Below are 25,594 nucleotides of genomic sequence, written 5' to 3' on the forward strand. Positions count from 1 at the left end.
AGAAATGAAGAAAAGATGCAGCAGATGACTTCTGTTCCTGTGCAGCTCTGCAGGTCTCACTGTTCCTGGGCTCAGACGTGGGGACAAGAGGGGGGATTCCTGCAATGCACTGGGGCGGTCAAAAGTTGCAACCAGCAAACTTTACTTTCAGTGGCTGTTTCAGCTCCTTGTGTCTACCGCAAATAGCAACACTGCGGTTCCTGGCTGTCGAGATGGACTTTCCTTGCTTCTGGGGTCCCACACTCTGTTGAGGGCGCTCAGGCTCGGTCAGTCCTGCTTCCTGGGAGTCCGGAGGATCATCCGAAAGCTCTAAGCCAGCTTAAAAGCAACGCACACAATCTGGTGTTCCTCTCCCTGGCTACACGGTTTCAAGCAGCAACTCTGTGGAAATTCAACCAGCTCCGAGATGGATGTCCAGGTGGTTTATTTTGGAGTGGATTGGTCCCACCAACTCAAGAGGAGAAGTCGTCTTTGCAGGGGCTTCTCTGTCGATGCAAACTTGCTGTTTCAGCACTGCAGCAGGGCTTCACTGGGCAAACCAACGGTTCAGGAGTTGCAGCAGGCGTCCTCTTCAAGTTCTTCTTCGGTTCCTTCGTCCAGTGGTCTACTCTGCCTTCCAAGCCAAAAGACTCGCCTTTTATTCAGTTCTCTCCCATTCATTCCAGCCTAGCAGTCAGTCACCTAGCAGGGTGGATGTCCTTGCCGGACAGTCAGCCGGCCAATCACTAGAGTGCATTTGGGTCTCCTAGGAAACTAAGCACAGGAAGTTTCGGGCACCTCCCTCACTTCCTGCCTACCCCAGACACCCTGGAGCCAATGGCGGGCTTCGCGCGTGAATCCCACCAAAAGCAAAATGAACAAAGAGACTAAGCCTGGTTTGGCGCACAGAGTAAATCTCAAGAAGGACCTTTCCACAAAGAAATGGTGAAAAAAGAAGACTGGGGCCATTTTGACAAAAAATTGCACCCTTGTGTGCTTTACTGTAGCTGCGAACGCAGCCCGCAGTAAATGCCCACAATGGTAGTTAAAACGAAAACACTGCCACCAGCCATTCAGTGAGATAAGGGCAACATAACATTTTTTACATGAAAAGCTAGACAAAGGGGATACTAGGTAACCCCTCCAGCACCCTCTTTTAAGATGATCGCGTGTGCTGGGTCTAGAAAGTCACAATGGTAAGTAAAGTCAATTTCACTTTACTGTTCTGGGAAACAGTTTATCCCAGCGAAGGTATTTAAACCTTTGGGAAACCTGAAATACTTCCCTGTGTTACTGCACTGAATGTGCTGTGTGACACAATGTAAAAGATGATGCTTATGGAGTTTGTCAGACTCCACAACCAAAGGAAACACAGTGTTCAAAACCACATAAAAATACATGAGAGAGTGGGAAAAAGGGTCTCACTCTCTCCAGGTTAAAAAAAATCAAGTCCTCAAAATCCAGCAAAGTTGCTGGGGGTCTCTAAGGTGGAGGGAATTAGCACATATCTGAGAATTCTCTTTAATACTCGACACCACCCTCCCCCGACCCCCAGACTAAGGGACAGGAGGATTTAATCCACCCCCGGATGGATCTCCTTACTCCAGTCGATCATGCTTTCTAGAGAGACCATCAGCATGTTGGTGACACCCTGACCTGTGTTCAATGGTAAAATCAAACCCCTGTAGGCTGATTGACCATCTTAACAATTTAGGATTTCCCCCCTTTATCTCCATTAACCATCTCAAGGGTTGGTGGTCTGTTTGAATCACAAAAGTAGATCCATACAAGTATCGTCTAAACTTCTTCAAAGACCACACAATGGCAAAACATTCACGTTCTATGGTTGCCCACCTTGTCTCAGGTTCCTTTAGTTTCCTACTGATGAAGCAGGTTGGATGTTCCCTGCCTTTCTCATCCAGCTGACTCAGAACTGCACCTATACCTGTATTGGAAGCATCTGTTTGTACAATAAAGGATTGGTTGTAGTCAGGAGCTCTTAAGGCTGGAGCTTGACAAAGGGCTTGTTTAAGTCCTTAGTGCACGCCTCATTCCGCCTGACCTTCTTTGGGAACTTGGGTGAGGAGATCACATTCAAGGGAGAAGCTATGGTCCCATAGTTCTCAATGAAGTTCCTATAGTAACCTGTGAGACCTAGATAGGGTCTCACTTGGGTTTGAGTAGTAGGGGTGGCCTAGTTTTGTACAGCTTGCATTTTGCTAGGCAATGGCCGTATTTCACCTCCTCCTACCTCATGTCCATGGCAGACCACTTTACTCTGCCCAATTTGACATTTACTTGCGGTTATGGTCAGATTGGCCTGCAATACATATACCAGGTGGTCAATATGCTCTTCCCAAGTAGGGCTGAATGCTGCAATGGCATCCAAGTATGCCATGCAGACGTCCTCCATCCCATTCAGAACATGATTCACCATCCTTTGAAATGTAGCAGGTGCATTCTTTAGTCCAAAAGGCATAACCTTAAACTGGTAGAGGCCTCCTGGGGTTGAAAATGCAGTGTTCTCCTTGGCATGGTCTGTTAACCTCAGGCTATTGGCGAATAGCTCTTAGGTCAAATGTACTGAGGTACTTGGCTGAACCAAGTTTGTCCACCAACTCATCTGTCCTAGGTAAAGGATGGGCATCAGTCGTGGTGGCTGCATTAAGGGCTCTATAGTCCACACAGAATCTCAAATCTTTGGATCCTGCCTTTGGTACTACCACAACTCGACTAGACCATGGACTTGTAGATGGCTCTATTACGCCGAGATCAAGCATCTTGTTGACCTCTTCCTTTATGTGGGTTCTTACATGGTCTGACATCCTGGAACAGGTAAACAGTCACCGGTGAGAATCTCATGCTGGCTCCAAGGGGTCAAGCCTGGTGAGAGAGAAAACAGGTGCAAACTGATTTAACAGAGCTTTGCACTCCACGTGTTGTTCCAGTGTCAGATCAGAAGAGAGATTAACTCCTATCTTCCCATCTAAAAGGATGTCCCCTGAGGAGTTCAGGTAGAGGCTCACTCTCCTCCTCCTCTTGAGCTGAAGCTAGAAGCAAATCTCCCAGTTCTGGTCTAGAGACATAGGCCTTTAGGCGGTTGGTGTGAAAGACCCCAGGGGCCTCCTTAGGATTGCCTAAGTCCACCAAATAATTGACCTTTCCAAGTTTTCCCACAACCTTGAAGAGTCCAATCCATTTGTCCTGTAAGGCCCTCTGCCTTGAAGGTACCATAAGAAGAACTAGCTGGTCTTGAGTAAACTCAACCATGTTGGCCTTCTGGTCATGCCAATGCTTCACCCGAGCCTGACCTGCTTTTTTAAGTTATCTGAAGCTTCTGTCAACATTTATGTCATTCTCCTTCAGAGACCTAACACATAGTCAGCGACTGTCACTGGCATGTGGGAAGGAACACTCTCCAACCCCTCCTTGATTAGGGCCAATGGACCTCTAACCGGATGACCACAGAGAAGCTTAAAGGGACTGAATCCAACCCCTTCCTGAGGGACTTCTCTGCAAGCAAAGAGAAGGCATGGCAGTAGTATGTCCGACTTTCTTCTAAGGGGTTCTTCTAAAGTGCCTATCATGCTCTTCATAGTCCTGTTAAACCTCTCTACCAACCCATTGGTCGGGGAACTTGTAGGTCAGTGCACAGTTTTTCCACATGGCCTGCATGTAGTGGGACAAAGTTTGATCCCCTGTCAGAGATAACCTCCTTAGGAAAACCTACTCTGGTAAAATCATCAAATAAGGCCTTAGCAACGGCCTGAGCTCTGACAGTTCTCATAGGTATGGCTTCAGGGTACCTGGTAGCATGGTCTACCAAAAACAATATATATGTATTTTTTTAATTGTATTTGGTTAAAATAACCTTTTACAAAATTTCCTATACATAATCATCACAAAAATTTACTCGCAATTCAGCCTTGATAACTAAAATCTCATTACTTAAAAAAACCTCCATTTACAAAACTAAAGAACACAAACATTCAAATAAAAACATATAACCATCCTATTTGGTATAGACTAACACTACAAAGTGAAAAAGGAGAGAAGCAAAGAAGGAGAGATAAAAGAAAGAATACAAAAGATAAGGAAAGAAATTTTGGCAGGGCAGGAGTAACTCCACGGAATCTAAAGGAGTCCACCTTACAACCCCCTTTTCCCTCTAAGCACCGATGATTGGTTGCCTGAAGATGTTGGAGGGTTGTAAGGGACCACCAATGTCGATTCCTACCCTCTCAAAATTGACTCCCACCACTGGGGGAGGCACCAAAGGTGCCACATTCTTGGCTCCACTCTTGCCAGATGTCTGTCAAGTGTGACAGCTTCTACAGAATGTATCTACATCAGACCCCATCTTAGGCCAGTAGAAATAAAGAGAAATCCTTTCTTTGGTCTTCTTAAAGCTTAAGTGACTAGCCAAAGGAATCTCATGGGCTAACTGTAGAAACTTGGGTCTCAACTCCGGGGGCACTACGAGTCTTCTGTAGTCTCCTGGGGTAGGCTCAATAGGTTAACTGTAGAGGAGACCATCCTCCCAGTACAACCTGTGCTTCCCTGGCTCTTTCCCTTCCAGCTGGGAAGCTGCCTGTTGGCAATGTCCTTCAAGAGTAGGACACTCTCTTTGACCTCTGCTGAAGCCTGACCTACAGGGGCCACCTTCTGCCAGTAAAGACTGCAGCTCAGGAGGGTATTTAGGATCCAGGTCTCCAACAGGGGGAAGGTCTTCTTCCAGCTCTGTGTCATCAGTAGCTGACTCAACCTCTTCTGGCTGGATCTCACACTCAGCCTCAGCTGGTGGAGTAGTCGCAGGTGTGACATTGGACTGTCCTCTCGGGGATGTCCTGGTTTGATGCACAGGGGTGCTATATTTTTAGTTTCCTGAGAACTTGGGTTTCCCCTTTGTCTCTTTCTTCTTGGAAATCGAAGTTGGCTTTTCCTGTGGACTGGGTGTTAGAGGTTCTTCTGTAACAAACCACTGAGAGTCATTTAAAGAGAGCTCCCTGGCCTTCCTAGTCTGCTCCTGTTTGCTTTTACTGGGAGGCCTGGGGTGCTTGATACAACTCCAAGAGTTTTTAAGTCATTACCCAGCAGGACTTTCGCAGGCACCTCACTTTGTACACTGACAGATATTCTTACAGTCATATTGTTGCACCGGATGTGAGCTGGTGGTATTGGAACCATCTGGATAGAGCCTCCATCAAGCTTAGTGGGGCCTTTGGGTGCCTTAGCAACATCCTCCGGTTTCAAAAAGGTTTCATGCACCACTGTGATGCTGGCCACAGTGTCTCTAATGGCAGGGGTCTCCTGACCATTTACAAGTACATTGTCCTTGTAGTATTCTTTTGTGTTATCTGGTATAGAGTTACACACATCTACATTCTGCTGTTCCCACAGACCCAGGGACACTAAAGAAACACTGGCAGAGACACCAATGGGGTCTTCAGCCAATAGTTGAAAGTGTCCACTTGCCATATGTACTTCTCCCTCAGGGATGAAGGCTAAGGAGGCAGTGTGGACCCCTGACGGTTTACCCTTGCATCTGGGATCCCTTTTGCATGGTCAGTTGACCCACAAGCATAACATTTTCTAAACGTTTTGACAAATGGGGGCTTCTGCTGACCTCCCTCTGGTTTGGCACCAGAGGTTTCAGTAGACTGACTTGGTATCCCATGTGACTTACCCTTCTTATCTCTGTGGCCCTCTTTTGGATGGGAGGTTTTAGAATTCTCCGTCATCTTTCTTGTGCCGTTTCCCCTCATCGTTTTTACGAGTGGCCTTGGAATCCTTGTGAGTAGCCCTGTTGGCAATCACAAGTCAGCAGGTTTTGCTGGCTTCTTGGGATCAATCTCTTTAGAGTCAGCCAAATGCTGTCTCAGCTCAGGAGAGCAGGCATCAAAAATAGATTCCAGCAAAAACAGATTTCTCATTCCTTCAAAAGAGTTCACTCTGTAACCCTTACCCCAACCATCTTAGTTTATCAAACATTCACACACCCAGGTAGCCCAGGAGGTACCATCAGTCATTTAAACCCCTAAAATGTACTGGGAAGGAGTTTTCCCAAAACTAGCTATCAAAGCTAGCTTCACATTTTCCTACTCCAATCTTTCCAGTTTCCACCATTACAGCATCAGTTGCAACCTGAGGGAGCCTAGACAAAAGCCAAAGAATCAACTGATTCCCCGTGAAACCCTGAATCCCATAGTTCTATTCAAAAGCACCCAACCAATCCAAAATATCAGGTTTCACGTCCTATATAAATCACTGCTTCTTTAGGCATGCGCAGTCTCTTTGGACTGGAAGACCCAGAAGACTCTGGGATAGAAACATTTTCACGAGACAATTTCTTCATTTCAAGAGCATGTTGCATTTCCATTTCCCTTAGTTTGATGACCTGATGTTTGGTTTCAGCTTGGAGCTGTAATCCTTTGAACTCTAATTCAAGTCTCATATTTTCAAGAGACACAAATTCTGGACTCAGTGATGGACCTGGTAGGGTCCCTGTGGCTAAAGGTTGGGGCATAAGGGCCTGTTGAGTTAAAGAGGGTCTCTCTTCCAGAGATCTGACTCTTCAACAATATTAGAGTTAGACTCTGAATTATCATCCTCATTATTTATCACATTTCCTGGGATAGTAGGTGTGACAGGCCCACTACCCAGACTTTGATTATTCAACAATCTTGCAATTAGTTCATTCTTTTTTTCCTTTAACAGGGAGATTTCTGACTTTATACTTTCTTTCAGTTGTTCTACTGTTAAAACAATCCGAGCTTCCTGCCTGAAGTTATCCATATCTGGCATGTTATGATTGCTTTTCTAGTGGAGCTTAGCGCTGTGAAGGTTTTTAGATGAACAAAAATAAAGCAAATTCTCAATGTAACAACTCTACAATATATCCTCACCGCCTGCCACCAGTGCTAGGCAAAGCTTGTATGCAGTACCCTCTGGGAACACTACAAACATGACTAAAGGTATAGGAAACCCAACCTTTGGTATAAGCTTGTACTACACAGTTTTGGTAGCATTTTGAGCAGCCAGGCTTATCTCAAGAGGGGTCAATGTGAGTTGTAGTGAAGTTACACAAAGATTCACAGTTACAAGTATTCAAATAAACTCTTACACTCAAGGTTTCTTGCATAAACAATTATTCATTTATTTATCAGTCAGTTAGAATAAGCCTTCTTCAGAAGGGAGCAATATAATAGTAACACACAAATACACTTCAATACTGTACATTCTTAGTTTCTAAATCAGTAAAATACCCTTTTAGATTATTCCAACATTCCAGTCCCTCCGCCCCCCTTTCCTATGCAAATACTGAGCCAAGCAAGAGGAGGTCTAAGAGGAAAAGAGTTAACCTCATAAATTGCACTTGACATGTCCCGTTAATATGGTCAGGCAAAGGCAGGCAATTGATCACAATTGCATACACCCGACTCCCATTAACTCTCAACACACAAATAAAAGGTGGAGCACTAGGACACTCTGAGCAAGGCGGGACACGGAATGAAGAAGTACTTGTAAGGCTACGGCAAACAAGGTGGAGCAGGACGGCAGTCTGAAGGACGGAAGCAATGGGGAGAGAAGAGATGAACCTCCCTGCGAGAGGTTGTTACCTTCCCGGAATCCTGAAGGTAGCAGATGAAAGGCTGATGGGATGGAAAGGAAAGAGAAAGTTTGCATAGTGTTTGCACGTTTTCAGCCACCCTCCTGGGTTAACAACAGAGTTGGAGAGGCGAGGCACCAGCTGTGAACTGCAACTCTTGACTCCAGGAACAGAGTCGCAAGCAACCGCAAGGAATTCACATAGCCGTTGAGTGAAATGGATGTCCTGAAAGACCGGTCTGTGTGAAACGAAGATTGTAGCGGCAACAAAGCAGCAATCGAAGGTTGCACGTAAGACAGCAACCATGAGGAAAGCGATTAAAGACTTGTTTGTAGTCAAAGGTGCAGCGTGATACCAAGTAGCAAAGTGGTTGTATTATAAGAAGCGGTACAATCGAAGGGCTTTGTGAGAGTGCACAGACAAGAAACACATGGAGAAAGTGGGAAAGAAGATGTGCGCCCGAATGAGGGGAGTCGGAGAGTGAAAAACTGCAGTACCAGACGACATTACAAGAAAGTGTCATTTGGTGAAGATTTTGTTGAATTTTTTATTTTTGTGCGTTTTCAAAGCTATGAGGAATCGAGGAACCTTTGTGTTATAACAAGGAGAAGAGAAGGTCAAAGTGGTCATGCAGAGGTCTTAGACAAATCCTTGCACATTCGAAAGTCTTCGACAGTGGGAAAAGTAAAAGAGGCTTGATCCTCACTGAGGGGAGTCTAATGAATATGATGCAAAGCTTGGGGAAGGGAACCCCATGAACTGTGATATAAAGGTCTGAGCCCGGCAGAGGGAGACCTGGGTGAAATAGTACTTTTTGAGAAGAAGCTGAGCCGTGATTGTGAACTATGATAATTTTGCTGAACTGCCAAAGAAAGGAACTTGATCGTGGTAGGCCAAGCAGGCCCTGGTCCATGATCTTTGAACTGCATCCATGTGTCTGGAGGCAGAGTGCGTCACCCAAGCCAAGTGTGCCACCTTACCACATGCTGCCAAACGTGGGGAGAGACGGTTGCTCAGCTACACTGACATTTGTTTTTCGCACTGACTTTCTTTTGATCCAATAAATATCCCTTCACCCATTTGTTATCTTAGAGTAAGGGCAGGCATTTGCAGACTGACCAGGACTGTTTTTTCTTGAGTTCATGCTTGAGATTACTCCCATTTAATTTTAGGGGGAGGCTAGGAGCTCTCCCAAACCCCATTCAACATACATAAATAAAGGTTTAGAAACTTGCAATCTTGCATCAGTGTCTACTTGTGTCACTATGCCTCTCTTACAGTGGGAGCAGGCGGATGCAGTCGAGCAGTGGGATGCCCAGCACGGAATCTTCGTGGCACTGGTGCACCCTTCACAGGCTTCGGCTCTGTGATGGTTGTCGTCCCGTAGACTTTTCTTAGTTTCTAGGTCCATGACTCAGCTGAGACTACGTCTAGGAGTGGAAAAGTGTAAGTTCAGGCACAAAGGGATGCCCAGGAGTTTTCAGCCAGATCTGCACTTCACAAGACGTTGTACCGCAAAATGGCACAGATCCCAGGGTAGCTTGCAGCCCGGGAGGGTCACAGCTTTTTGCGTGATAATAATAATAAATAATTATTTAGCATTTATATAGCGCTACGAACCCTCAGGTATCTGAGCGCTGCCTATTATTACCCACGGTGTGTGGTGTTCATTTATCAACCTCGGAAGGATGAAAGGCTGAATTTTGCCCTGCCGGGATTCGAACCTGCGTCAGCAGGCTCTGCACAGATGTCAAAGCAAGTGCTCTACTCGCTGTATTATCGGACCGGCTGGTGCATTTTGATGGTGCAAAATGCAGGTGGTCTTGAGACTGGTTAAGCCTGCCAGTCCAGGGAAGGAAGTATTCTCCAAGAGATCTCCCCTGTTGCTTGGAATTCGGTTTTGGGTCTTCAGCGGACGCTCAACGGCTCTGGTGGTCGCTTGGAAGTTACTGGGACATCCTTCTTTGAATTCCTCTTCGGATCTTCAGTCCAGTGGTCGACTATGAGGTTGAGCTCCAGGGCCGCCATCTTTTATACAAGAAAACTGCCTGAGCCCACCAATCACCATTCAAGCCTTTCATGCAAATCTGGGTGGCTGCTGTCCAGGGGGACATCCAGCCTCCCAGTACAAACTGTTTCCAGGCAGGCACACTGTAAGACAAAGACCAGGGGAGTTTTTGGTTACCTCCCCAACTTCCTGTACTTTCAGGCACTCGGAGCATTGGCAGGCTTTCTAAGGAAAGCTCGCCAAAGACAGAAGACCCACCAAGACCGCCCCCCCTAGGAAGGTAGAAGGCGGCTCAAGTAAGAACAGGTCATCATGAACAGGGCTTAAAAAAGGAAAGCCGATCTTCCGGCAACACTGCACAGAAAGTGCGGTGTGCTGCAATAGTAAAAGGGAGATGCCAGAAAACACGGAGGAAAGCATAAATTCATTATAAATTATCCAAAATAGAGTTAAAAAAAGGGTTCACAAAAGCAGAGTAAAAAAATGAGTGTGGAAAAAGGATCTCACTCACTCAAGAGAAATAGTCAAAAAATCAATAGTTCAGCAAAAATGCTGGGGACTCAATGTGGAAAGAATTACTCTCAAGAAGGAAATTCTACCTAGCAAGAAGCATACTCAAACGTTGTTGTAAGCCAATCTATGATAAACTTCCCATCATACATACTGAGCAGATCCTTAGGAAATCTAGGTTGAGGGCCCAGAACCATTTCCAGACCTTCTGGAGGAACCTTGCTTGAGATCCTTGTCATCTGGCCAGCTCCAACTGAGGATACCTATCCTTCTATTTGTCCACCCTGTCAAATTCTAGCTTGGCCAGGTTCAAATCAAGCTATTTCTGTCTGAGCCCGAGTTTCTCTCTCTTAACATGACCCAAGCTTCAGAAGTTGTCAGGGAAACATTGGTAAAAACCAACAAAAAATGTCCCCACAGGTTATAAACTGGTGATATGGTATATGTATTACCTGTACACACCTCTTTCTCTCTGACCAAACAAAAAAATATATAATTGGATCATTTACTTTGATTTTGTCACTTAACCAAATATGAAGTTACACCCTATACATTAAGGATGTTTTTTTTCAATTATTTAATAAAGAACATAAGACAATATATTACACATGAGCCTCTGTGACATTTCACTAGCTGTTAGACACTTTTTTTTCTTTTTTTAGGTATGTATCAGGCTCAAAACATATGACAATCAGATCAACAATATCTCAATAAATCATACCCCATACAGAACGATAATAATCCAAACAAGACCTGCATCAATTGCAAAAAGAAAAACTATACATTTTGAAAAAACAAACAAGAAAAAATTAAACATAGAAAAAAGAAATTTTCCCTTCAATAGAGACACTGAATGTCACAAAAAATACATTCTTGTTCTATATCCAAGAAGTGTTCTGAGATCACTTTGCTTCCATCCTGTTTCAATTATGGAAAACCTCAGATAATACTGCTCGGGTTTCACTTCTTACAAAACTGCTCTCTCAACAGTGGCAAATACCATTGCTGCTGCTGGGGTGAGCCCCAGCACCCACTGCATGAATGTTAATATGCAAAGGAACAATCCAACTCCTGGTCACCAAACAATCTCTGTACTAAATCAGATCTGTTTCCAGTGGATGGCAGTCCTCTGTCTACACACAATTTCTTAAGTGATGTACTTTAAGGGCAGCACGAGGAGACCTAGCAATTGTATTAAAAAAAGAGTAGGCAACTGTTACATTGCTAGTAAGTTGTAATCGCAGTGTTCGGTGTAAGTAGAATTAGGATACTACACTAGTGGACAAACAATGGGGTACCCAAGACCGTATCCCACCGCTGCCACCAAATTGTTATGATAGATGTCTAAAATCTGGCCTAGTGGACAGATTTCAGGAGGCCACCCTAGTTATAGTCAACAGGGGAACTCAGAGGTTAGCCAAACCCAATCAAGGCAAGCGTGGAGAGTGGTCAAGGTTTAGTCCTAGGAGTGAGTGTGGTCAGGGGTCCACAATGAGTCCACACAGTGAACCCACAGTAATTCCACTTAGGCAGGTAAGTACAAACATACTCTTTATTATAAGCCCAAAATACACTAGAAGAATGAATCAAGCAGGTAATATCACACAACACTCAGTTATCAAACACACATACAGTGACTGTAGGTTTGTAGAAATGCATACAATTGACTTAAAACACCTGAAAGGAAGGCAAGTAATGATACATGAAGGAAAACAAGTTCAACAAGTTCACAAGAATAATAACCTAACGGTATAAGTCCAATCCCTTTGTTGAATGGGGCTTGTACCCAAAAGTCACAAAAGCTTCTCAGGCGAGGGGACACAGTTAGGAAAGGTGCTTATGGTGGTGAAAAATATTCGAGAAGATTTCAAGAATATTACAGGCAAGGACAATGCTTTTTGTTATATTTTAGAACAGCTTTTTGAAGAAATGTTTAAAAAGCGAAGGGATGCAATCAACAAACATTTATTCTAAGGTTTATAATAAAGAAGATGTGGTGGTTGTAACCATTACGATTACTTACCACCCTGACTCACATTTTCCCAAGTGCCTAGGCAGGTCGACTGGGAGTCGCTGGAGGTAGGTTCTCCCACCGTTGGATCCAGTAGAAGATGCCCAAGAGCCGTGAGTACAAGGTGGATTCTGTTCGGGTCCATGAGCTGAGTGCAAACCTTTCCAATGAAGGAATGCAGCAGGACATTCTACCAGACGCAACGAAGCTGGTTCCACCGACAGTCCCTACACACAAGCCACAGCAGGCGTATATCCAGTCACAGTTGAAGAAGTCCTTGATGCTGGGAAGCTGAAACTTGGCAAGAAGGCGACTTGTGGCACAAGCTGGAGACCAGCGAAGTTACAGACGAAAACGTGTAACATTGACGCTTTGGACGCGGTACCCCAATTCAGAGTTGGCCAGTCCACTGGGTGGTCCAGGTATGATTCCGAGGTCTCAGGACTGTATGAGAGCGAGAAGGCGTTGAGACAAGTTGGTCCCACGAGTTCAGGGGTCAAACCGCCATGGAGAGTCTTCTCAGATCAGGTAGTCCAACATGGCTTAACTGGGGAAATTGTATGAAAGGTCACCAGGCCTCTTTAGGAGTATTCCATGGGTCTTTATAGTCAGTTGCACAGGATACTTGGCTCCAACGCTGATCTACTGGAATGGCTGCAGGAGTCCTCTTATCCCACATCCTGGCTCATGACAAAGAACAGTCCACCAATGGTAAAGATTTGCAACACTGACTCAGCCAGCAGTGGTCCAAAAAGGGACGACTGCAGGTTTCCCTCATGCATGCACACCAGACTTTCAGGCACCATGGTTGTGGAATGGGACAAGACAGCCCCACACCCTTCCTGGGTCCACATACAAATGGCATGCGAAAACAGCAGCTTTTCTTGGCGAATGGATGACCATATTATGTTAGGATTTCCTGACCTGTGAAGGCAGGAAGAAGGCCAAGAAACAATGGGGCCGAAGAACAAATGAAAAATGTCATGGCTTGGCGTTTAAGTAGCCAGACGTGATCGAATGTGCACACTAAAAGTACTACAAAACTGTTAAAATGGAACTGCTGCTATCAGCTTGTCTTTTGGCACATATACAAGTAACCAAGAGCTGCTTGCTGAGGTGCTTGCAGTCTGTGGCACCTGTTACCTGGAGCAGTCTATCTACCCTTTTTATCACGAGGATGAGGAGGAGTTTGCCTACAAGGGCACCTACCTGCCGTGGAGCGGCCGCGGAGCTGCTTGCTGATGTGCTTGCGGTCTGTGGCACCTGTTACCTGGAGCAGTCTACCTACCATTTTTATCACGAGGAAGAGGAGGAGTTTGCCAACAAGAGCAGCTTCCTGCCGCAGAGCTGCTTGCTGAGGTGCTTGGAATCTGTGGCACCTGTTACCTGGAGCAGTCTATCTACCATTTTTATCACGAGAAAGAGGAGGAGTTTGCCTACAAGAGTACCTTCCGGCCGCGGAGCAGCCGCAGGGCTGCGTGCTGAAGTGCTTGCATTCTGTGGCAGTCAGCGGCCGCCCGCAACTAGCAATCTGCAGAAGTTTGAGGAAATCACACATGATGTCAACAACCGAGATGAGGAGAGACACTGGCTCTGTAGCCAGCGTACTCATAGTGAAGACAGTGGGCTAGAACATTGTAGCCCCCTGAAACTTGCCAAAAGTAGGAAGAGACTGGGACAACACACAGACACTCTGTGTGTGCTAGAGACACCCCTACACCCACTTTTGAAAGCTGACAAGTATGCATCCCAAACACTTGAGACTAATACAGGCGAAATATCAACAGAATTCTGCTCTGGGGAGTTAACACCTAAAACAGCAAAGAGCGCTTCCCCACAACGGGAAAGAGGCACCCCAGAAAAAAGGCTACCCACCGAAGTGAAGGGGCAGCTGATGACTCCTGCCCTGACCGTAATGGCCGACTACCCTGTTGGCGGCCTGCGGGGTCCAGCTGTCTGGCATCCGTATCCCTGCCAGGAGGAAGTTGCGGGTGTTCCGGAGCAGGGGTGGGGCCTGGAGGCGCACGCCGGAGAGGACAGCTTGCCAGGAGTGAGCCCCGGTTCAGTGGAGCAGAGTCGCGCTGCAGGGCAGAGGTAGTCCTCAGTCAGGGAGGGGGAGGATAGAGTCATCCCGCTGGAAGCACATGGAGACGCTTCCGGGTTGAGGCTTGCATTGCCGATACGGCCGACGCAGGACAGCGCGCCACAAACTTCTTCGGTGAGTGAAAAAAAAGCAAGCAGATGTCCCCCCCTTTGAGAGGTCTGAATGACGAGTCGGGAGAACCAGTGGAGGAGGCAGGTGAGCACAGTCAGACGCACAACGTGGGGTCAGCAGCACTAGGCTTGAGGGGAAATCTTCTGCGCACTGAAGGCACGTGAAGGATGCAGGAGGGGAGGAAGTCAGAAATGACAGAAAAGAGCTAGAACTCAATATTGACTGCGACAAGGACAGTATGAACACTCTCACTGCGAAACCGGACATTAGGCAGTTTGATCTTTTTAAAAATCAAATTAATCAAATGCCGGAATTATCCATAAACCTCCCTTGGCAGCAGGAAAACCAAGCGCCTCAGCTGACCAAAGAGAACCTATCACAATTGCCATAGAAGTCCATCCAGTGACCGCGAGAGCGGACTTATTCAAATCTTGATACGGACTCAGATCAATGGGAGATCACACAAAACAGGAAACTAAAAACAAGGAATTCACCTGAGAGTAAGGAACCACTGTCAGATTGGCAAAGTGCCATGAGAAAGAATACTTTGAAAGGAGGGCGGGTCAAAAAAAGAATCAAACGACTCATAAAAGAACCACAATTACTCGAAAAAGAATGGACCAAAAATCACCCCATTTTCAAACCTAGGGAAAGGAGAAAGAATCAAAAATGTCACCCGTGGGCAAGCGAGTGGTTTCGAAATGAGAAGAAAAAAAACAAACAAATCAAAATCCAGGGCCCATGAAAGGGGCAATGGAAAACTTTTTCCATAGACGGCCGAACATAGTTGCAGTTAGCAACAATGAGATATCAGATACAGATTTACTTGAAGGAACACTAGAAGCAACAGAAACCACACAACCAGTTAATACTGGTAATCAATCAATTCCAAAACAATGCATGGATGTGCACAAACTTCCCAAACTAACATCGAAACAGAAAGAAGATGGCACTTTGGAAAGACACCAGTAAACAACATGCTTGAGCAAACCAAACTGAGCTCTCCACAATTATCTCAGTCCAAACAGGACACAAACAGAAGCTCACTGCAAGCAAAGGTATCCCCAATAAAAGGGCAAGGATACGAGTCACCGGGAATCTACGGGAATCCATCTGAAGTGGGTTGCACTCCGAGTGCAGTACTAAAAGAGGAGGGCCAAAATCAAAACCTACACAGAGAAAAGCAATCCATAGAGGCCACATCAGTGACAGAAGGTAATCCTGGGAAACCTATCTATGAGCCGATCTTAAAATTACAGGAGAACCACGAGAAACGGAGCACAAGAACGGAACCACAGGAAACTCTAACATCGCCATGTCTTTTAAAAACACCACAGAACCAAAATAGATTGAGTGAAATTGGAAGGGGTGTGGGAAACCAAACCCCTAACAAAAAACTGACCTCTTCTCCATAATGTCTACCCTGACGATAGCATTGGCCCCATTCACAAAACTTTACGAGGCTCTGAATGACACATCGAAGGACTTAATGACCATGGAGGCCCCCGCACAGACAAGATTATCGTTTTTAGAAGGATATATTACTTCGAGGGAGGAAAAATAAACCAATTATAGTGGAAAAAAACACCCAAACTGGGTCCATGCAGAGGATGCCTGAGGAAGAGGCATCAACTCAAAGGGTTGGTCACCCATAGTCAACAGACTAATGTTTAAATGTATAGGCCTTGCCTTTATTTTGCAAGGACGAGTACCCTTTCATCAAAATCTGCGCTTGCACTATAAATTAGTGCTGAATGTATCTGCCTTTGTCTCATTGCAGAACATCCCTATTTTCATGTTGAACCTCGCCAATTTATTGTTTATGAAAAAATGTTCTCTTTTTCTTTCCTTCATGCTTGATTAGTCTACAACTTATGTGTTCTGACAGAGTATAACTAAATATGAACAAATTGTATTTCTGCAGATTGCTTACTGAACTTATGAATATCAAGATGTCCTACCTTGACTGCAGCTGGTCTGACATTAGCAGCTTAATGTAATAAATGTATACTACATAAAGCTCTTTTCTTTTTAGTACTGTGCTTACATGTATGAATGACCTTAACTGTAGCATTTACTCCATACGGTCCTTTAGACTCTGCCACAAGTAAGGCTCAGTGGTGTCCTTTTCAAACGCCACCACAAATTCTTTTCCTTAAATAATGACATACAGAATGTGAAGTGGCGGCTACCCCGTAGGTGATACATTGTATACCTCAGCCTTAGGTTCTGCCCTTTTGGGCTGCCCCTGCAGTTTAACTATCAACTCAAATAGAGCAAGAGAAGTTAAAAAGCTATCACTTTCTGGCTCAAAACAAACAAAGCTTTGTCTGAAACATCAAGAATGAGCCTCTTAGTACCAGGAAAACGAGACCAAGCCACACAAAGGACCTGGGATCCAGGAACCAGGGGAAAAAAAGCAAAGCATATGACACAAAACATGGGTTGACCCTTGTACAAGAGAGACAGAGCTCGACAGCACTAACTAACCTTCAAAGAGAAGCATAAAAAAGTGAATACACACTAAGGAACAAAAGACAAAACAGATGCACATTCCAAGGGATCAAAGGTCTACCACAAATTATAAGAGACCCCTTGTCTGAGGACACTGTACAAGTGAAAGCAAATGGGAACGCCCTTTTGGTTTTGCAAAAACCGGGGGCAACGGGAAGAGGACATAAGAGTGATATGTCCAAACAACTGGTCCTCATGTTGGAAGAGAGAATTTATCTAAAAGGAACCATAAAAAAAAAAGAATCTTTGAGTATAAATTTACCTGTCCATGAGATTCCGATGCACAAACAGCCGCCAACGGAATCGGAACTCATGGAAATCGCACTTAATTTAAGTCAGGACTCTGTAGTGACCATAGAACCGGATTATACAACAAATGTGAACGGGAAACAAAAAGCAACTGAATCACCGTACAGTCCAATACCAGGGGAACCAGAAAAAAAGCTAATCATCTTAGGCCCACAATCGCCACTCTTCCTCACTTTGGAGGAAAAAAAGGGCAAAGCAATGGCAAAAAGGGACAAAACTCGATCCACGCAGAAAGAAAAGACTGGCCATCAAAACAGACCATCAAGGGAGTCTTCTAAAGAGCGACCTTCTCCCCAACATGTGGACAAGGGGAAAACCGCCAAGAACGATCAGGGTTCTAAAAGCAGAGAGGAGAAGGCCTATAAAATGGAAATCTCAAGTACATACGAAACCAGATCCTACAAGAAGATCCTCAGAAAAAGGACACCACACCAAAGGGTCAACATTGAGGGTCCATAGCGAAAGATACGAGAAAAGAGCCTGATTGGCGAGAACAGAAAGAACGAACAACGAAAACTCATACATTTCTACTAAAACGATTGTGGGGAAAAGAAGGTGGCACAATCTAAAACCGAACAACAACACTGGCGCTCTTCCATCACGTAACATCTTTAAGATCATTAGGCTCGGATGACATTGATATAATCGAGGTTACAGATGACAATGCGACGGATAAAGTCTACCTGCATATATCGTCACAACCAGTAAAGAAAACACTAAGAGAAGCAAGACATAAATTTAGAGCTCTAGCTAACGACCTAACGGAAGTGGAACATTACGAGCCAGAGGGGAAAAGGAATTCATACAGAGTAAAGGGAACACCAACCCTGTTAACTGGGACAGAGAAAGTATGAAAACAGAAAGATGTATATGTTAACCAACAAGGCCCTTGGGTGAAAACTTGAAAATCAATGAAATCGGAATCAAAGAAGTATCAACTACCCACACAAATCCACCCATAGAGATCGTCGCCACAACTCTAGAGAACAAATATACAGAAGGCAAACTAAACAGTTGCAAGAGAAACGGGAGAACAAATCCACGACTAGGCTGGACCGTCAAGAGGCCAGAACCCAGAATAAAGAAGAGGCGAGAAGTGACAAAAAATGGCACAGAGAAGCATACTTGGAAGATGAGGGTTCCACACGGTCTGCAGAAAAACTGGAAGATCACTATAGATCAAAACATACCTAAAGGAAGATACAGAGAATCTGACAACAAATTATGACACAATCTCATAAACAAGGACTTAAAACAATGGGAGTGGTTACCGAAAGCATTGGCCTACAACCAGAGATCTTAGCCATCAAATGCTGCACAAATTATGCTCGAGATTAAACAAAAAGGCCTACTCTAGCACAACATTGAATAAGGTAACCATGGGTTTGTGGAACACACAAGGTTTCACACACTTAACGAGGCCATCAGATGTCAATTTGGGAGCGTTGGACATTTTGTGTCTCCAGGAGACCTGGGTGCTGAAAAATCCTGCAATCGACGGCTGTGAGATAGCATACTCGTCGGCAATTCAAGGCCCACTTGGCCGTCCACGTGCAGGTTTGATTTTTGCGATTCGAACAGGAAGCAATTTACGATTGAGAAAATCCTGACCAAAGACCCTTTTATACTGGCAACCATTATTCTTCATAGAATTAGCCCCATCCGGAACAAAGAAAAGAAAAACAAACTATCTGATGATCAATCTCTATTGGAACCCAAAAGAATTTGCAGATAGCGCCTTCATAAATAAGATCAAAAAAGTACTAGACGATGCCTCTCAAGATTTCAAGATTGACCACACAATCATATGTGGTGATCTGAATGCAACAATCAATTGTACTCCTCTGAAGGAGGACTCCAGAAACCCAACAAACAAGAAAAATCTGAGCAATCCAGGGGTGCACCTTTCAAACTCATATTTAAGAGGCAAACAGTGGGCTTCACGTATGGATGCTAGGGACCTGCATAACCTACCCACCAATACCAAAATTTCAGAATGATCCCCCAACTTGGGGACAGGAAGTTCGTAAAGCAAATCTGGATCATATACATGTCTCAATAGACTTAATGTCAATGATAACAGTATTTGAAGTTGTGAGAACTGCACACAGTGATCACAACCTTTTGAAAGCAGTATGGGAATCGGAAAAATCTCAAAATTCTCCTAGAGAGAAGCAATGAATTATAAATTACATGTCAACAAGGGAGGAGCATGACTGAAGTTGAACTCAATGGCAATAGAAGAAATCACAAGGAAATACCAACAGGCCAGCTTAACAGAAAAGGAGATACAAAGCTCGCCAAAACCAGACTACAGTCCTCTGCTGAATCCCTACATTCAAAGGACGTGCATTAAACTGTATACATCTCATTGGCACTCAATGACCAACTCCTAAAAATGAAAAGAAGAGTCATTCGGAATGTAACAAGAAGAGCAAAAAAAACCTCCAACATTGGAAAACATAGAAGCAGCGCGATCAGTAACAAATAAGTACAAACGTTGGTTAAAATCTTACCAAATCTATCTGTATCAACAGGACAAGGGGGGGAGAAACACAAGATGCAATATTAAACCATGTGCCTGAAAATCGATGGATCTCCCCCACTTCTCGAAACTATTTGAACTTCGAAGGGTCTCAACCGCTGTCCAAAAAATCATGTCCAAAAGCTGGGATGTGGAACAGGACAATGTGTCAATATGTGAAAAAAAATCACCAAACTGGAAACATCGCGAGCGCCAGGCCTGAATGGGATCTCAAATATAGATCTAAAATCAAATTGTGAAGAATGGGTTGATTGGAGAAATATTCAAGAACTGTGCCATCTCACGGTCAATTCCCCTGTCTTGGAAAACCGCTAACGTAGTACCCATTCACAAAAAGGGGGACAGGGGCGAACGAACCATCGCCCGATGGCCCTATTAGACACAATTGGCAAAATCTTTGGGTCTTTCCTCCTCGACAAATTCAAAACATGGGTAAGCACTTCAAAAGGGTATGACCCATTCCAAACAGGCTCCACCAAAAATAGGGGCGCAGTGGCCAACATCTTTATCCTGAGTATCCTAAAAGCAAATGTTATGGAAGGTGCCCCAAAAATTGCCCTCGCTTTCATTGACCTCTCGACAAGGTCAATCGGGAAAAACTCTGGGAGAAACTAAACAAACGGCACTGCCTGACACGATCTTGAACCCCATCAGAGAACTATATACAGACACGTTGATGAGGGTTCCATTGAGTGGAGTTGGTCTATTGTCGGAAAAAATCCTCACTTTTAGAGGAGTAAAAAAAGGATATCTTCTTGCGCCGGCACTTTACAATGCTTACATCAGCAATATTAGTGAGATGAAAAATAACACCAGAACCTTTCCACCATCAGTCAGAAAAGAAATAATATCCAGATTGGTATATGCAGATGATATCATCCTTATAGACCAAACAGGAGTAGGCCTACAGAGGAAACTGGTTAGCTTACAGAACTACCTACAACAAAATGATTTAGAGATCAATACTATGAAAACAAAAGTAATGATCCTGGAGAAAACATCAAAAAGAAAAGCCGCAACCTCTTTTCATCTAGAAGGATGCTCCTTAGAAAAAGTCAGGTGTTTTAGATATTTGGGCGTTATCTTCAACCTGCACCGGCAAGAACTGCCAATGCAGGAATTCGTGTTTAGGAAAATCAAAACACTCACTGCACAAGCGAGGAGAATGGATAAAAATTTTGGGCGCTTTTCTCTCTAAGCCGCATTGAACTTTTACAAAGCCAAAATCGTGCCGGCAATAGTTTATGGAGCAGAATCCATGCCGGCGATTCCATCGCACATCTGGCAAAAACTGGAAGGCTATTTCTGGAGAAAACTATTGATACTACCTCCTTCAACTTCAATAACATCAAAAGAACTCAGTCTTACTTCATTCAAAGGTACAGTGGACCTAAATGGTCTAATGCTCTTTAGGAAAATCCAAACGTCGAAACAAAAAATATTTGACCTCATGCGGGAGAAGATGAATAAAGGTTCTAGTAGTATGTTACGTGACTGGAGGGAAAAAAACAATCGTCTCCTGGAAGAAATAGGAAGCTCCAAAAGGGAACTTGAATAAAATCCAACAAAGACGGCCAAAAAATTCAAAGAATGGGATTGGTGTCAGACGGTGGACTTGACGGACAAAAACAAACTAACCAAACATCTACCATTCAATGCTCGAAAGATCAACAAACCCATGATGTACTTAATCAAGTTTCCGAATAAGAGACTTCGCTCAACTTTCTTGAGAGCTCAGCTAAATCTGCTGAAAACCAATGAAATTCGGAAAATTAGAGGAACTTCGACTGAAGATAGATGCAGGTTCTGTGACCGAGATAACACAACAGAAAACATTAGACACATGCTGATCCAGTGTCATGGCCTGGTAGAAGAAAGAAGAACATTCTTGGTACATCTAGTTACAGAATATAGGCTGCGGGACGAGGACTTTTGGTGGAGCTACTTGATTAACGGTACAAACAAAATCAATAATTGCAGCAGCTAACTTTCTGGAGAGCCTGAACCTGGATAACAAGTGCTAAGAAACCACTTGGGCCTAGAGGTAATTACTCTAGTTCCCAACTTTTAAACCTCAACTTTGAAACTTTACTCATGGAATCCCATCACAGAGATGTTTTCTGTCAAGATACACAGGAAAAAGAGTGATAGATCCTTTTTAAACGTGGTTTGATGAGTCAGCACTTGTAAAAACTGGTAACAGTTAAATCAAGTATAATAAAACAAAAATAATAATAATCCCCAGTGTGCCATGCGCACTGTTAGAAAAGTTACGAAAGCAGATAACAAGTAAAAGACAAAAGGGAAACATTGTTTCTCAGTACTGATAGTCTGAAGGACTGATCAGTTTCCTCCTGACAAAATGAGCAACAAGGACAGGGAAGTAAAGCTTCACTTCTCTAAAAGGTCAGGACAGTGTCAAAAACATAGAAATATAGAGGGGACAACTGCTAAAAGATAAATCTTTCCCCAACACTGGCCTTTGGCATTGGTGGGCTGGGGCAGTTCCCATCCTGAATTATGGATCAGAGAAGGGGTCTTGCAGCCATTCCTCAGTTCTTCCACTGGAACCAAGACCCAGAAGAGTGCTGCTCTGGATTACCATAATTGCCAAAGTTATGTTCCAGGGACGTCCTATTGCTCTTGCTGCAAACACAGAAGACCCTAGCCAACGTTTAGACCCCTGGACTGGTGGGAGCAATGGGTACAGGCCCTTTGCAGCAGAAACCAACCATCAGAGGATGTTAATATCCCAGGACCATCCTGTGGGCTGGCCATCATCTGCAAAGTCCTCCTTCTATGTTAAATTTTAGCTTGGGAGGCCCCAGAGCCCACCAATGGTAAGGATCAGCACCATACAAATTGGCAAGGGCTGTTCAATCACGGACAGCTTCTGGCCACCACATCTTCCCTGTCACAGAAACACAATGCTCAGACGCCCTAACCCCACATCCGGTTTAAAACACATAATCCTCTTTGCCCTGGAAAGAGCTTACCATATATGGCAAATCAAACCATGAGAGGACAGTAAGAAGGCCAAGAGACAAGATGGTCAAAGGACAGGGTGAGATCTAGTGGTATGGCCATTTTGAAGTATACGGTACTCTAAAAAGGTAGTAAAATGCAAAGGAGCACACAAAAAAGTTAAACGCAGTAGAAAAATATCTGCTGCCACCAGCCAGTTCTGGACACATCATGCAAGTAACCATAAAGCTACTAAAAGCAAACAGAAAGGGGTACAAAGTAAACCTACCACACTTCACTTTTAGGTGAGATGTGCAGTGTAAAACAAACAAGCAATTTCATAAAGGAGAAGAGTCTCCCTGCACATATAGCCACAGGGAGTAATCAGCACTCTCAAAACAGATGCTCTTACCTCCAAAAGTCACTTCAGATTCAGAACAGCATCATTTAATTGTTGGGGGAGTGGGGGCAGGGTTCCCCTTAGATGTCTACAGATGGCAAGCAGCGAAACAAAAAGAAAATCTTTTGTGACAGTCCTTGCTATCTTGGATTATCAAAATCAACCGTGGGGGTAGATTTTGGGAGAGCAACCTATTATGGTAATATGGGAGGCAAGGTAGCAGAGCAGTAAGGCTTAGTCTCAGGAGGAGTGGGAGTGGTCCAGGGCTACAAGGAGTCCACACTGGTAAGTTCAAAAATAGAATTATATAATACGCCTTTTGCTTTAGGAGTAGAAAAGAAACTTAGAGTAACTACAAACAGCTTCTTAGATTTATAAATTCCAACACTAAGATCGTTTGGGGCCTTGGGCCCAAAAGACACCAGTGCTAAAAAAATACTTCACTGTTATTTTAAGGGATTGGACGATGGAAGTGGTTATAAATTACAGAGTCAAAAAAGTTCAGTTAAGTAAATTCACTCAATCCCAGACACTAGAATAACTAGTAAGGGATGCTTGACCAGGCCTCCACCAACCAAAGTCAGGCAAGAGTGATTTTAGAGACATAACTTTACACCCATGTAACCCTATGGAGGACAAAGGGGTTGGGCAGAAACAGGTATGTTAATTTAACCCCACCCCGACTTTGATTTCTCCAGAGACCACCGCTGAGGTTCCAGAAACTGTTGGGGACACAATCTTCTGTGTTTGGTCTGGTCGAGGAAGGCCCAAGGACTGCAGGTGCAGAGGTCACTTTACAGTGCAGTATTTAAGCTTTGGTTAGTCGCATGCTTAAGAATAGATTCCAGAAAGCTTCCATCAGAACACCCAGGCAAGGAAGTCGTCTGTGGTGCCACCAGATTGTTGTACCTCCTGTTGCAATCAGTATTCCTCACTTCCTAGAGTTTGTCTGCTCCGGCAAAGTCTTCATCTTTTCTTGAGAAGGATGTTCCGCTGGAAGGTGCCTGGAACTAAGATTCAATCACTGCGACCAATCAAAACTAAATCTAGCTTCTGAAGGTGACCTCTACACCTGCGACTCATGGGCCTGCCTCGACCAGACCAAGTACAGGAGACTGTCACCAACGGAACCTCAGCAGTGGTCTATGGAGAATTCCGAGTCAGGGGAGTAAGTTACCATACCAGTTTCTTGTCCTCCATAGTGTTACATAGGTGTAAAGTCCTGTCCCAATTTCTCATTTTCCTGGCTTTGGTTGGTGGTAACCAGGTGAAGGATCCCTTCCTAGGCCTTTCCTAGGAAGGATTGAGACAGTTACTTATCTTAAAATTCCTCACCTTTTTGAACTGTGAGTCATAACAACTGGCTTTGTCCAATCATATTGTAAACTGACCTGAAAAATAGGCCCCAAACGATCTTAGGGCTGGTCTTGCTAAGCGCTAGGGAATTGTTTTATGGTTGCTCCAAGTGTTTCTACTGAATCTTATGCAGAGTACTTCCCTGTTTTACATTAGCTATTGCATTAAATGCTTTCCATGTTATCCTAAATGTGAATGTATATATCTGTTTTGTCATATGTGTGCGACTACAGGTGTCATTTGCTTAGTGTGCATATTTTAAAAGCCTAGTTAATCATTGTACTTACCTGTCTAACTAGGTGGACGGGTATTCTGTGTAGACTTGTAGCACTATACCACTCTCATCACCCTCCCCCTCGTAAGTCTAGGTCTTACTGCTTTGCTACCTACCTTGATTGGGTTTGGCTAGAATTTAATGTCTTTCCTGTTCACCTTAACAGGTTAGCCTCCCAAAAATCACCCTATTCTGTGGAAGCCTCTTGCCTTCTCGCTGTCAGGTTTAAAATCAGAGTATATTTTCCAGGAAACTGAAAATGTATTTGTGAGAGCATTGTTAGGTTCTACGCTTATTTGAAATGATCATCATGGACTATATTCCAACCCTCTAGATTAGGTTTGTCACAACTTTAAAAAAAAAAGATGTTTATGTATTCTTGAGTTCTGTACAGCTCCCTGAAACTGACCTGGTACTGTGCACTTCATAAATGTAATAATCTAAACCTTCTGGTAGACAAGTGGCAAGAGCCTTTGGGGACCTACTGCTAAGCAAAGATTTAAGTGGATACAATTATGAGCCCAACATGCTCAGGTGTTACCTGTCTGATCCTCTAGCAGGTAGTATTGTTTCAGCAGTTGCCAGTGCACCTGAAGGGACTTCGCCGTGCGGGAGGGGTAGAAGACATTTGCATGTTTGGTCAGCAATTCCTGAAAGGTGTCAAGCGTGGGCTGGCTGGTCTGAAAAAGATACATGTATCATTATAATTTCTAACCATGAACAAGTACAATGGTGCACAGAGGTGGCGATTGCAGGGTTTTGGGAGTAATGAAGCATGCAATCATCAGACCCTATCTGACGGACAGGAAGGAGGTATACATTCCGAGAACAGGTACATCAGAATACAACACTTAGGAGGATGTTGGGATTTGTATTTTTGGGCATCAGCTAACAGAATGC

The 25,594-nt window shown here is 44.2% G+C and overlaps 1 protein-coding gene across 2 annotated transcripts in view; it reads right to left on the bottom strand.

Annotated features, from left to right (window-relative positions):
* The window catches only part of MCRS1 (microspherule protein 1), a 700,973-nt gene that overhangs the window by 369,671 nt on the left and 305,708 nt on the right, over positions 1-25,594 (bottom strand). For both annotated transcript variants that reach the window (XM_069653718.1, XM_069653719.1), the window contains exon 8: positions 25,236-25,374. In XM_069653718.1, coding sequence (XP_069509819.1) covers positions 25,236-25,374 — 139 coding nt within the window. The remainder of the gene's footprint in view (positions 1-25,235; positions 25,375-25,594) is intronic.

Source organism: Ambystoma mexicanum, chromosome 3q (genome assembly GCF_040938575.1).
Source record: "Ambystoma mexicanum isolate Mex_15411 chromosome 3q, UKY_AmexF1_1, whole genome shotgun sequence".
NCBI classification, from domain to species: Eukaryota; Metazoa; Chordata; class Amphibia; order Caudata; family Ambystomatidae; genus Ambystoma; species Ambystoma mexicanum.